The following is a 13,895-nucleotide window of genomic DNA, read 5'->3' as shown; positions in this document are numbered from 1 at the left end:
GTTTATGCAAATAAATATATTTTAAAAAGCATTATCATCTTCTGTAGTGCAGCTAATCGATTCTGAAATTGGGATTGTTGAGGTAATGATTACCATCGAACATTACAACATGTTAATCGCAGTTATGTTCAATCTTTACAAAAAAACATCCAGTATTTATTACTACTCTTACCTTGCTAGTATAATCTTGCAGTATGTGTAGCATATATTGATCTAGAACATACATCTCTTTTGTGGGTACGGAATCTGTATCTGGATGGAAGTTGGCCAAATTCCCCAGCATGAAGCGCAGTGTATTTCGGAGCTAATAATGAAAAAAGACAATTGGAAAAAAACATGAAATATGGAATATCATCCATATAAAGCCACATAAATCTTTTTCAGCAATTACTAGACATGATAGATCATTCGAGAATTTGCAAACAATTAAAACAAAACATGTGCTCCTGCAGTGTAAGTTAGAACAAGGAAAATACATTTTTCTAAATTATTGTACACTGTTATTTAATGGAAGTTATGAATTTATCTTTAATTCGAGAGATAACTAACTTAAAGTTGCAATTCCGAGACCCATGACACCAAGATAAATATACAAATTAATATTTTTTATTTCATTTGTTTGATCTTACCTTGTTGATATCATCCCTGGCAGAATTTAGCACAATTGGCCCAATAAAAACTTCAGTAAAAACGTTGGACTCGGCAACCCACCAGCGAAGAACATCAGCACCATAAGGAGGTTCTTTAGTTTTGTCCTATGAAAGGATGAATCGATATTCAAATAACCAGTTTTTAAGTTGTGTATCACAATCATTTGTGTTTATTTATAAATTGTTTTAGCTTAAAGCACAAGTATGCATTAAATACCTTCCAGGAACTGTTTATAAAATTCATAGCAGATGGGGGAAAATGATGAAGAAGAATTGTTTATTATAAAACTACAAAATTGTATACCATGACATTCAAAGCTAATTTGCCATCCGCTCAGGACACCCATGCGTGAGTACTTTGAGTTAGTCATGCACAGTGAAATACAGACAGAATAAAGCAACTGGCTCATTTAAGTACAACTTGAATGAAAGGTTTTCATGTTATATTCTAGAAGGGATAGGATGTAGAATGTGGCAGATCAAAAAGTCAGCCATCATGTCAGATCTCAATTGGATGCCACAGAACCCTTACAGGAATACTGTGCAAGACGGTTTTCAGTGTTGTATATTTTAAGAAACATGTACCATGAGTCTAGAGGGTTCCTGCATTGAAGCCCTAACATGTTACATTCTGAAGAGACTATCCATCAACAACGTAAAAAGTAGGGTATTGTGGAACAATGTACCTCACTCTTCTGATATTGGGTTGCCCATCTCCTATGGCTCCGCAGAGATTCGAGGACAACGACAGAGGGTGACAGCAGCAGAAGAGATACTGCAGATTCACCACTAAGTCTGCAGGTATGAGATGCTGGTCTTCACAGCCATGTATTCTGCCTATGTGGTAGGTAGGGGCTGTGGTGTGTGAAGGAGGATGAGGAAGCAGACGTTCGGTGGGCTGACAAGTTGTGGTTTCTTCCTGCATATTGTGCGATAACAGGGGATGAGGCACTCCTTGGGAACCTTCTGCTTTCAATCGAACCAATGAACAGACTCCCTTCCATAGGGCTAACTTGCAGCTCCCTCTGTCCACAAGCAATTCTGTTCCACTTCGCTTCCATGAAGCGAAGCAGTGTTTGCTATGGCTTGGTGGGAGCGGTGCTCCCGCCAAGCCATAGCAAACTGCAATATTCCAGGGGTGGGCACATGACCCCCCCCCCCTCCCCCCCCCCCCCCCCCCCCCAATATTATTGAAATTAGCCCCAGGGAGATGGCTGTCCCCGGGGCACGGGGGGTCCGCAAGGCCCCCCATATTGTTTTAATTAGCCCCGGGGAGGTGGCGGTCCCCGGGGCTGGGGGGTGCGCGAGGCCGCCCCACATAATTGGTAATAGCCCCAGGGAGATGGCAGCCCCCCCGGGCTTGGGGGCGGGGGTGCAGTGGGTCTGGCCGCATTCATAATGAAAACTCACCCTGGGAGGTGGCGGTCCCAGGGGCTTTGAATAGCCTGAGGAGGGAGGCCCCATGTGCCCCCTCCTATATTTAGTATAATGCCCTGGGACCTGGCCCACCTCAGAGTTATTTATAAGCAAGCATGGGAGCCCGCATTTCTTTTTTATCCGGCAAACTTGGTGTCATTCTGTCCAGCAATTCGGGCTGTAGGTTCAAAAACGCGTTCCTATAGGAATTAACATTATAAACGCACCCTTATTTCGTGCCCCTACTTCTTGGTCCCCACTGCACGGATCACCTCTAAACTTTCCATGACACACAGACCTACATTTTTGGGAACATTTCATGACGATTGGTCAAACAACTCCAAAGTTATAGGCAGGTTAAAAATGCTTTTCCAATGGTGACTAGTTCCTAACTAAACATATACACACACATATATATATATATACATACATATACACACACACACATATATATATATATATACACACACACATATATATATTCACTGAAAAAAACATAGGTTTCACACATGTTATAGTTAGCTGGACATTTTACTGATAAAAAACCAATGAAATTCCCCCGTTATAGTTACTGTAGGCAACTATAACTCACGCGACCGTAATCCTCTGCTGATGCTAATACTGTATTTAGACACTTATTTGCCCATGTCTTCTTCCATTAAATTTTAACTATACATATATTACAAATATTTTTTTTTCATAAAGACACATATGTCATCAGCAGAGGATTACGGTCGCGTGAGTTATAGTTGCCTACAGTAACTATAACGGGGGAATTTCATTGGTTTTTTATCAGTAAAATGTCCAGCTAACTATAACATGTGTGAAACCTATGGTTTTTTCAGTGAATTTGCAAGGTTTTTTAAATGCTAATTCCTAACTATAACGTGTGTGAAAACTATGGTTTTTTCAGTGAATTTGTACGGTTTTTTAAATGCTAAGTTACTTTACGCCATTCGTGGCGTGCGCGCCCACTTAACGCAGTTCGTTCCGTGCGCGCACGGAGCGCTTCGCGCACCGTGCGCGCACAGTGAGCACGCGGTGCGCTTCGCGCACCGCGTGCCCACGTTACGCTAGATGGGCCATGAATGCACGATGCGCTTCGCGCACCGTGCGCACATGGAGGACATATGATGAGCATCGTTGTGACAGGTAAAATATATGTTTTGCGTATCTCAGATATGCCATGCACAAATGGTGCCCTTCGGGCGCCAATTGCACATGGGGTGGTGAGAGTGTGGATATTTTTTTTTTTTTTTTTTTTATTTTTTACCGTACGCCCCAGTAAGCGTAATCGGCGAAATTTTCGAAAAAAATAAAATTGCCTTTTTTCACTTGGGGGATCGTTGGGGACTCCCTCAATATGGCTAGGTGCTTGGGAGCTGTCTAAACAGCCCCTTTACATGTTTTTGCCCTTTGTTTTTCAATCCCCTGTCAGAGTGCGAGAGAGAAAATGGCGGCCGCCGCTTCCTGGTTTCGACCGATTCGAATGTTTACTAAGATCAGCCAATCAGAATCGCGCTCGCGCACGTCACCGTACGCGTACGGTAAGCGCACCGTAAGCGCACCGTAAGCTGGCTCAGATATATATATTGATTTAAAGGCTATTTTCTCAGGAACTACTGAACAGATTTACACCAGACCTACAAAAGGCACTTCCTTGACCTGAGGACTACCTCTCTGCCAAATTTCAAGGAACTCTGTTCAGCCGTTCGGGCTGTAGCTGTGTCTAAAGGTCCTATGGAAAAATGCATGGGAAAAACGCGTTTTGGGACCCCCCTTTTATCTCAGCCCCCGCTTGACGAATCCCCCCGAGACTTTCAGGGTAGGAGCGGAGCTCAGCGCCCCACCTATTTTGGCGAGGATTCGTCGACCGGCGCCAAAGTTATTCAAAATAGAATGTTGCGCTTTTCCTATGGAAACAGGGTCCTAACTATAACTACCTACTGGCGACCGCCAGTAGGTAATATATATACATATACACACACACATATATATATACACATACACACACACATATATATATACACACACACACATATATATATACACATACACACACATATATACATATACACACACATATACACACACATATACACACACACATATATATATATACACACACACACACACACACACACACACACACACACACACACACATATATACATATACACACATACACATAAACACTCATATATATACATATACACATTACCTACTGGCGGTCGCCAGTAGGTAGTTATAGTTAGGACCACGTTTCCATAGGAAAACCTCAACATTCTATTTTGAATAACTTTGGCGCCGGTCGACGAATCCTCGCGAATTTCTCAAAATAGGTGGGGCGCTACGCTCCGCTCCTACCCTGAAAGTCTCGGGGGGATCCGTCAAGCGGGGGCTGAGATAAAAGGGGGGTCCCAAAACGCGTTTTTCCCATGCATTTTTCCATAGGACCTTTAGAACGAGCTACAGCCCGAACGGCTGAACAGAATTACTCAAAATTTGGCAGAGAGGTAGTCCCTAGGTCAAGGAAGTGCCTTTTGTAGGTTTGGTGTAAATCTGTTCAGTAGATTCTGAGAAAATAGCCTTTAAATCAATATATATATCTGAGCCCGCTTACGGTACGCTTACCGTACGCTTACGGTAAGCGTACGGTGGTGTGCGCGAGCGCGATTCTGATTGGCTCTTAGATCTTAGTAAACATTCGAATCGGTCGAAACCAGGAAGCGGCGGCCGCCATTTTGTGTATTTCACTCTGAAAAAAAAGAGTGAAAACAAGGAAAGGGGGCAATGAGGAGAGTTACAGACCCCCTAACATTTGTAAGGGGGTCAAAGAAGGACAGAAAAGTACAAAGAAAACATTTATTGATTTTAAAAAAAATCACGGGGTACGCGTACGGTAAGCTTACGGTAAGCGTACGGTAGAAAAAAAAAAAAAAAAAAAATGAAAATCAGATTTAAGTGTTTAGATATTAGCGGGCTCTAAAAAGAGCCGTTGTGTTTATGAAATGATTTTTTAGTGGTACCTACAAGTAAGTACCGATGCAGAGTCTAAGGTTCAAGAGGAAGACTCTGTTCCCTTCATCATTGAAGTGCACACCATCTCCTCTATAAATGTCTTGCATGCGTAAAGTGGGCGCGCGGAACGAACTGCGTTAAGTGGGCGCGCACGCCACGAATGGCGTAAAGTAACTTAGCATTTTAAAAACCGTACAAATTCACTGAAAAAACCATAGGTTTCACACACGTTATAGTTAGGAATTAGCATTTAAAAAACCTTGCAAATTCACTGAAAAAACCATAGGTTTCACACGTTATAGTTAGCGGAAATTTTACTGATAAAAAACCAATGAAATTCCCCCTTTATAGTTAGTGCAGGCAACTATAACTCACGCGACCGCAATCTTCTGCTGATGACATATGTGTCTTTATGAAAAAAAAATATTTGTAATATATGTATAGCTAAAAATGTATGGAAGAAGACATGGGCAAATAAGTGTCTAAATACAGTATTAGCATCAGCAGAGGATTGCGGTCGCGTGAGTTATAGTTGCCTGCACTAACTATAAAGGGGGAATTTCATTGGTTTTTTATCAGTAAAATTTCTGCTAACTATAACATGTGTGAAACCTATGGTTTTTTCAGTGAATTTGCAAGGTTTTTTAAATGCTAATTCCTAACTATAACGTGTGTGAAACCTATGGTTTTTTCAGTGAATATATATATACATATACATACAGACATATATACACACACACACATGTATATATATATATATATACACACACATATATATATACACACACACATATATACATATACACATATATACACATATATATACTACACATATATATACATATACACATACATATACACACATATATGGATACATATACACACATACATATACACACACACATATGGATACATATACACACACATACATATACACACACACATATGGATACATATACACACACATACATATACACACACATTTATATACACACACATATACATACACACACACATATATATATTTTGTCTCTGCGAGTGGTGGTCCGTACCTGGGTGAACTCATCGGCAACGTGGTGAGCCGGGATCGCGATATATATAAAAATTGTGATCCCGGCTCACCACGTTGCCGATGAGTTCACCCAGGTACAGACCACCGCTCGCAGAGACAAAATTAATTCTCAATAAAGTGCTTTATTCATGCCAATGGGACACCATCTGTATCAGGCTAGTGCCTGCCATGACGGGTTTCGGCCGTCTGGACTCGGCCTTGATTACATGACACGCCGTTACCGTGACCACATTTGAATAGTGCGCAACCCCAACCCGTGATAGAAAATACCTTGCACAGTTAATAGACATAGAAGTGAGACATCTTACAAATGTATATAATTCATGTATATAATTCATGTGCTACATTGATATCCAATCCAGCAAATCCGACTGTCCTTTTAAATTAAACTGTTTTTGGTTTGTTATTTAAAACGTAAAATCTGACAACACACTATCGATTCTCTATAGTGTCTAATATCAACAATATTGTTACCTTAACCCTTTCGATGCGCATGACGGAGCAGTTCCGTCATGCGCATCGGTCGCGCTGTGCGGATGACGGAACCGCTCCGTCACGGCCCCGCCCGCGCAACGAACCTTCAGCATAGCGCGGTAATTCGCGCCGCGCTGAAGGGGTTAAATACACTGCTATTGCCAACTAAATCACTTGATGACAAATCCATAAATAGAAAAATTGTTAGTACAAATATCAACAATCTATTGACAGCTAAAACACGGCAACTGTATTATAAGATGAATAACCACCTGTCTTAATTGTTACAGTGCAATTACCCATAAATCTTATCTATAAAAACCTAAAGTGCTCACAAAAAGTGCTGTGTGCTTATTTACTGAAATTCTAATTATCAAAAACAACAGGGGCTGCCCAGAAACACCTTTCTATACCGGAGTAATTTTGATAAAGTGCGTGTGCTAAAACCGATAATGGCTGGTCAAACAACCTGTTTCTCAATAAAAAAGTGTGAAGAAGCACAGTGGTGCCATGTCTAACCAAGAAGAAACATAACATACTTTACTTGAGTGCTCGAAGCATTTCCCATTGAAGCTACCCAATCTTTTGACATGGATGTACATGTGCTAAGGATGAGATGTTTAATATACACTTATTTTATAAGAAATTATGCAAGTCCTCACTTGTGTTAAGACCATTTGGCATCTTTGTGTCAAGAGCCAATATGAAGTTAGACTCTAACTGTCGTAAACGTCTCTCTCTGTTACCACCACGTCTAGGTATCGGGACAGCACCTATGACAAAGTACTTCAGCTCCTTTAAGTTGTTATGATGTACTAACTGAAAATGCCGGGGTACTGGATAATTGGGGTCTGAATTCACCACCGCCCGCAGATGTTGTAAAATTCTGTTAAATACCGGGAGTTTGGTACTGCCTGCGTACTTGAGCCCATATGTACATTAATTTGTATGGGTTTTGTACTGAATGTGGTTACATATTCAGCAGTATTTGTGCCGAATGTACAAGCACGGCATGAACTGCACTTGCAAAAACCCGTTTTACCCAACCATATTTGTGTAGGAATGTATTCTGGGCTACTCTTTACTAGTGTGTCCCACATGGAAGATGCTCTTCTAAACATGATGGACGGTAGTGTTGGTAAAATTTGGTTTAGCGTTATATGCGTGAGGACAATTGGCCAATGTTTACAGATGATTCGTCTGATTTTATTCTCTTGTTTGCTGAATGTTGTAATTAATCGTATGGCCTTTACTGTATCATCAACAGGAATGCTGAGGGTAGGGATGGTAGCGATAATAGCTCTCTCAGCTTTAGGTAATAGACAAACCTATCTCGTGAGTGAATTTGCCTTTAACAGTGCTTTCTGCACTTCAGAATTTTTGTAACCACGGGCAATTAAATGCTGTACAGCCTCTTGTTGACACTGAACCAAATCTATGGTGGAACTACAGATGCGGCGTATCCGTAAAAATTTGCCGTAAGGGATACTGTTTATGAGGTGTCGGGGTAAGAGCTACTGGCATGGAGGATGGAATTTCCAGCCGTGCCTTTGTGATGAAGTTTGGTTTGAATTACACCCCATCTCAAATAGAGCTGTACGTCTAAAAATTCTACCTTGAAATTGCTAATCTCAGCCGTAACTTTTAAATTCAACTCGTTTTCATTAATAGCCAATACGAAAGCTTGTGCCTCTTCTTGAGTACCATTCCATATTATGCAAACATCATCTATATATCTCCAAAAATGTTTAACATGTGCATCCCACATCAATTTGTGTTGGGCCCCGAGGACATGCTCCTCCCACCAGCCTACATGCAAACATGCATAGCTGGCGGAGAAGCATGCCCCCATAGCCACTCCCCTCAATTGCTGGTACACTTCCCTGTTGAAAAGGAGATAATTGCTATGGAGGCAAATTTCAATCATTTGAGAATCATACAATTGTGTTCATATAAATAGATAGGTCTTTAATCTAAATAATACTTAATAGCCATCAACCCATCCGTGTGATGGATATTCGTATAGAGTGACGTTATATCCATTACAATGAAAAGGTAGTCTTGGTCCCACTGTATATCATTGATCTTTCTCAAAAAGCCTCCATTGTCTTTAATAAAAGAGGGTAAACTGGTGAAATGTTCTTGCAGAAAAAAAATCTACATATTTGGACATCGACTCCATGATGCTTTCTCTAGTCGAAATAATTGGCCTACCAGGAATGGGTGTCACATTTGTGTGTACTTTTGGAATAAAGTATATAACTGGTGTTATGGGGTGTTCATTTTTCAAAAAATTGAACTCCTTTTTGGTCAATAGCCCCATCCGTTCCCATGCAGATAAATATTTGAAGATAATGTCCTTCATTGTCCGAAGATCATGAACTGAGGATTTTTTGTAGCACGTTAAATCCCCCAAATGTCTGTTGGCCTTTTCAAGATATAGTTGTCTGGGCCACAAGACGATGTTACCGCCCTTGTTTGCTTTGTTAATTATAACTTCATGAGTGTCACTCAATTTTTTCATGAGATTGATGTATTGCAGTAGCATATGCTCCCTCCGATGCCTGGAGCGATTACCCGTTCTATTGAGTTGTTTTAGCTCTTCCACTACTCGATTGCTATAAACGTCGATGGCATTTTTGAGCATCATTGGGACAAACTAGATAGTGGGCAATAAGGGCTGTTAGCTGCTTTAGTAATATTGATGCCCTCATCAGCTAACACTTGGGTGGACTTGGAGGAATCGATATCATCATTTGCTAACGAATGTAAAAGCCTACACATACTACTGGTGGTCGCCAACTGGCGGTTCTAACTAGAACTACCTACTGGCTACAGTCAGTAGGATATATATCCTACTGCCTGTCGCCAGTAGGTAGTTCTAGTTAGGACCATGTTTCCATAGGAAAAGCGTTTTTTGACTTGCCTATAACTTTGGGGTAGTTTAACGAATTGTCACAAAATTTCCCCCCAAAAGTGTCATAGTGAGTCTTGTTGCACACAGAAAGTTTTGGGGTAATCCGTCAAGCGGGGGCAGAGAAAAAGGGGGGGGTAAAATAAATGTGCGTTTCCCATGTTATTTCCCAGAGAACCTTTAGACACACCTCCAGCCCGAACCGTTGGAGAGAATTACACAAAATTTGTCAGGAAGCTGTATATTGGTTGCAGATCACGCTTTCAGTTACCCAGTGTAAATCTGTTCAGTAGTTGTTGAGAAATTTATGAGAATCAAGATAGTGATATCTGTGGCCATTAATATTTAGCGACGATTCCGTGAGTAACTGTGGATCCGTGCGCCCACAGGAATGCCGTGATTGGTAGGCCGAAACCTGAGGAGAGAGTTGTGGCTGCCATTTTATCTAGCATGAGACAGTCCCCGGGGGCTCAAAATAAAAGCGAAAAGAGGTATAAGGGAACAGGGTAGAGGTACCCTGACCCCATGAGTGGAATATAGGGGTGTTTGTGGGACCCCTTATGTGTACAACACCTCCACAAATTTTTCATTTTCCCACAAGCAGATTAGTCGAGACCATCAAGGTGCTCATCATGTAAAGATGCGATGAATTTTTGAATATCGCAACTAAAAAAAAAAAAACACTAATACACTTACACACCCCCTCAGAGTCCTACTCAGTCACTCATGCACCCAATCACAGACCCACACAGTTTCACACACCCAATCTCAGACCTACTGAGAGACTCATGCACTCACACACAGACTTAGGCACTCAGGCACCCAGTCACAGACCCACCATGACCATACCATGATTGATGTAATGTGTGAGGTCATAAGCAGTGCATTGCAGGGGCCCAAGTTATAGTTAGCTCAGGTAACTAGAATTGCTGAATTTCACTGGTTTCGTACAAGTAAAATCTGAGCCTAACTACAATGACCCTGTAACCTTAGTTTTTTCCAGTGAATTTCTATTTTTAATTTTTTCCCCCCTAATTGTAACCACTAACATTTGACACTGAGTGTGTGAGTGAGTGCATGAGTATCTAAGTGTGTATATGAGTGTCTGAGTAGGTCTGTGAGTGGGTGAGAGAGAGTACGAGTGATTCTGTAAGTGGGTGCATGAGTGTCTGTCAGTGTATTTGAGTGGGTGTATGTGTCTGAGTTCGTCTGTGACTGGGTTCATTAGTTCAAGGGTCTGTGAGTGGCTGTGAGAGTGTCCGAGTTGTTCTGCGAGTGGGCGCATTAGTGCCTGATTGGGTTCTGCGCATTATGTGCTCGTTTTCTGTAGGCCTGCGTGGAGCTCACGTAATTTCACTGAGTTACCAAAAAACTCTACCAAATTCCGTGTAGTTTCATGAGCAGGCGGAGCACTGCTCCGCCACCCCTAATGAAGTCCCCTTGGCTGCTGAGGGTCGTTGGGGACCAAGAACCGCTAATGTTGCTACAATTAAGTCCCCACAACAGGATTGCTGAGACTTTGGAGGCCCACCCCTTTTCTCAACCACTCTGCCAAGGGGCCTCCTGGCGCACTACTGGTTGTGGGAAGAAGCCTCTTGGCTGCTGAGGGTCGTTAGAGGCCAAGAACCACTATTGTTGCCACAGGCAAGTCCGTCAGAGTGGGATTGCTGAGGCGTCAGAGGCCCCGCCCCCTTTCTCAACCACTCTTCAAATGGGCCTTCTGGCACACTATTGGTTGGGGGATTAAGTCCCCTTGGCTGCTGAGGGTCATTGGTTGCCAAGAACCCCTATTTTTGCCAGAAGTAAGTCCTTCACAGCAGGATTGATCAGACCTCATCGGAGGCCCCACACCCTTTAGTTTGCCTCTTTCTGCTCTCTTCTGACCTTTATTCTGCCTCTTTCTGATAGTTTCTCACCTTTATAGATCTTTTTTCTGCTCACTGCGGACCTTTCTTTTTGTTTATCACCTTTATCTCGACTCTTTCTCATTTTTATTCCTTTATTCTGCATCTTTCTCCTTGTTTCTGACCTTTATTTGGCACCTTTTTACCCCCGCATCCTGGGGGGAGCCTCAAGGCCCCTGTGGTCTCAGCCGGACCCATTACTCCTGCGGGAGCCGGCATTGCTCTTGCAAGCAGGGAGCTGCTGGAAAAAGTGTGTGTGTGTTTTTGTTTTTTTCCTTTTTCTGACCAACGAACTCGGGGCGGGTGCTCTTCATCCATGAAACGAGGGTGAGAACTTGTTTGTTACACAACAACTTTCAAACCAAGGTACGGAGCACTCACGGGGTTCTTCAAATCTTTATTGCAATTTCCTTCGCAGAAGCGTTTCAGCGTAAAGCCTGTTTTAGTGCTTGGAAAACAAATAGCTTGCTGCACAGGGATTGGTTTAAATGCTATATCCACTCTTATCATTGGTGTATTACTGGCCAATGGGGGAGCCGTAATGCCATTACTTGTTTTATTGGGGCCGCCGTGCTGCTACGAAGTCGCAGTCTCATCTGCAATCATCCAAATCTTATTGTTCTAAATGCCCCTTATAACTTTTTTCTCCCCGATGGGCTCAAACTGAAGTTGGCTGCAGCACTTCACATCCACCACTGGCCAGTTAATACAGTCCCTCTATGCAATGATGCCCTGCATGGGTTGCCAGAACTCCTCTCACTGAGGGTAACAGTCTCTGCACTTCTAGTGACCCCTCGCCACAGCTGCTGGATGATAAAACACGATTATATATAACATATATAAACATACATACATACACAAGCATATAAGTAGGCTTTCCTGTTTTCAGTTTCTATTTTTGGTAAATTCTGGTTGTTTTTTTCAGTGTTTTCAAGTGATTTCAGTATCTTAAAAAACAGTGGTTATCAGTGGTTACACATTTTCACGCCATTATGAACAACAGAAACAGTGTTTTCCCGGTGTTTATGGAGCTTTTATATTTTATCATTGCTTGCTTTTTGCACTGATAGTGCATGGTATATAGCTGTGTACATACAGTAAATATGAGATCCAAATACATTTTTTACAAATCAAACTTATAGTACACCATACAATACTTCTTCAGTGAGTCCTTGGTGATGCGAGCTCGCTCTTTCCTTCCCATGTGAACGTTTACCCGTGAAAAGGCCCTCAACATTGGCACATGAGACGGGCAACTCCAAAACAGCCAGTACACAATTTGTTCACTATGGCCACTTACATAGCTTTCCATGCCACTACTGGTGCACCTGAAGATTGTGATTCTCTGTGACAGGTTCTGCATTAAATGCTTTGAACTGGGCTCATATGCCCTCATAGTTATTGAAGCGGTCACAAATGAAGCAGCACTTTTGAAAGTCTGGAGAAAATTCCCCTTAACGGAAGGGATCTGGAACTTGTGCAGAGTACCACAGTGAGGCTTCATTGACTTCAAATGCCATGGTTGGGGAAGGGACATTTCTATGCATCATTGCAAGCTATTTCTCATACACTGTAAAATAAAATTGCCTGATTTGCTTTTCAACATTTCTTTGCTTACCAAGTGGCAAGCACTCTAACATGGAACATGTTGCAGTGCCAAAGCCACTAAAAGTGTCTTAAAGCCTTCTCTCAATTATGCTGAACACTTGGTAGACAAGGGTGTTTTCAGACTCTAGTTTTTTCATTATGCCCACTACAGCAGTCAGGTTTTGCTGTAAAAATGTAAGAAGGCAGTAGTGTACTTTTTTCACATTACTATCAATATGGGACAAAGATCCTCACATTTCTAGCCCTTGACATCATCGCTGAGAAACAATTCTAAAAACAGTTGCCACATGGATAATATAGCATTCACAGCCTCTAGGACTGAGAACCATCAGCTAAATGACACAGTTGGAATCACTCTTTTTTTGATGCCACACAAAGCACTAAAATAGAAATATTTGCGTTTTAGTTTCCGCGCATAACAAGACAGTGCACCAGAATGGACTAAACAGTAAATAGCATTCTTCATTACCTCTGAAGATTGTAAAGATGCTTTCAGCATACAATCTAGCATGTGGCAAGGATCTCTTACAGGTAAGCATTTTAGCTCAGGTATCAATTTTGACAGGTCCTCACACAACTTTTTCATATACGTAGCTGAATCACTGCAAATACAAACAATATCACTCCAATCTTTGTTGAACTTGGTAAGAACTTTATGCAGCAGCATTCCAAGTGACCCTGCGTTCCATGTTTTCCAAACATCTGGTGTCATGTTTTCACCAATATCCCAGATGCTTGGTGACAGCACTCTTTTTACATATAACGGTCACTACACCTTAAAGTACGAGTTACTTACCTTCGGTAACGATGTATCTGGTAGAGACGATACTAGCCGC

The 13,895-nt window shown here is 41.9% G+C and overlaps 1 protein-coding gene across 1 annotated transcript in view; it reads right to left on the bottom strand.

Annotated features, from left to right (window-relative positions):
• IARS2 (isoleucyl-tRNA synthetase 2, mitochondrial) overlaps window positions 1–13,895 on the bottom strand; it is a 551,921-nt gene that overhangs the window by 143,460 nt on the left and 394,566 nt on the right. The window contains exons 17-18 of the mRNA XM_085612944.1: window positions 630–755; window positions 173–304 (exon numbers count right to left, since the gene is read on the bottom strand). Coding sequence (XP_085469070.1) covers window positions 173–304; window positions 630–755 — 258 coding nt within the window. The remainder of the gene's footprint in view (window positions 1–172; window positions 305–629; window positions 756–13,895) is intronic.

This window comes from Triturus cristatus, chromosome 6 (assembly GCF_964204655.1).
Source record: "Triturus cristatus chromosome 6, aTriCri1.1, whole genome shotgun sequence".
Taxonomy (NCBI): Eukaryota; Metazoa; Chordata; class Amphibia; order Caudata; family Salamandridae; genus Triturus; species Triturus cristatus.
The sequence above is the reverse complement of the archived record's forward strand: the minus strand, read 5'-3'. Positions and strand labels throughout refer to the sequence as shown.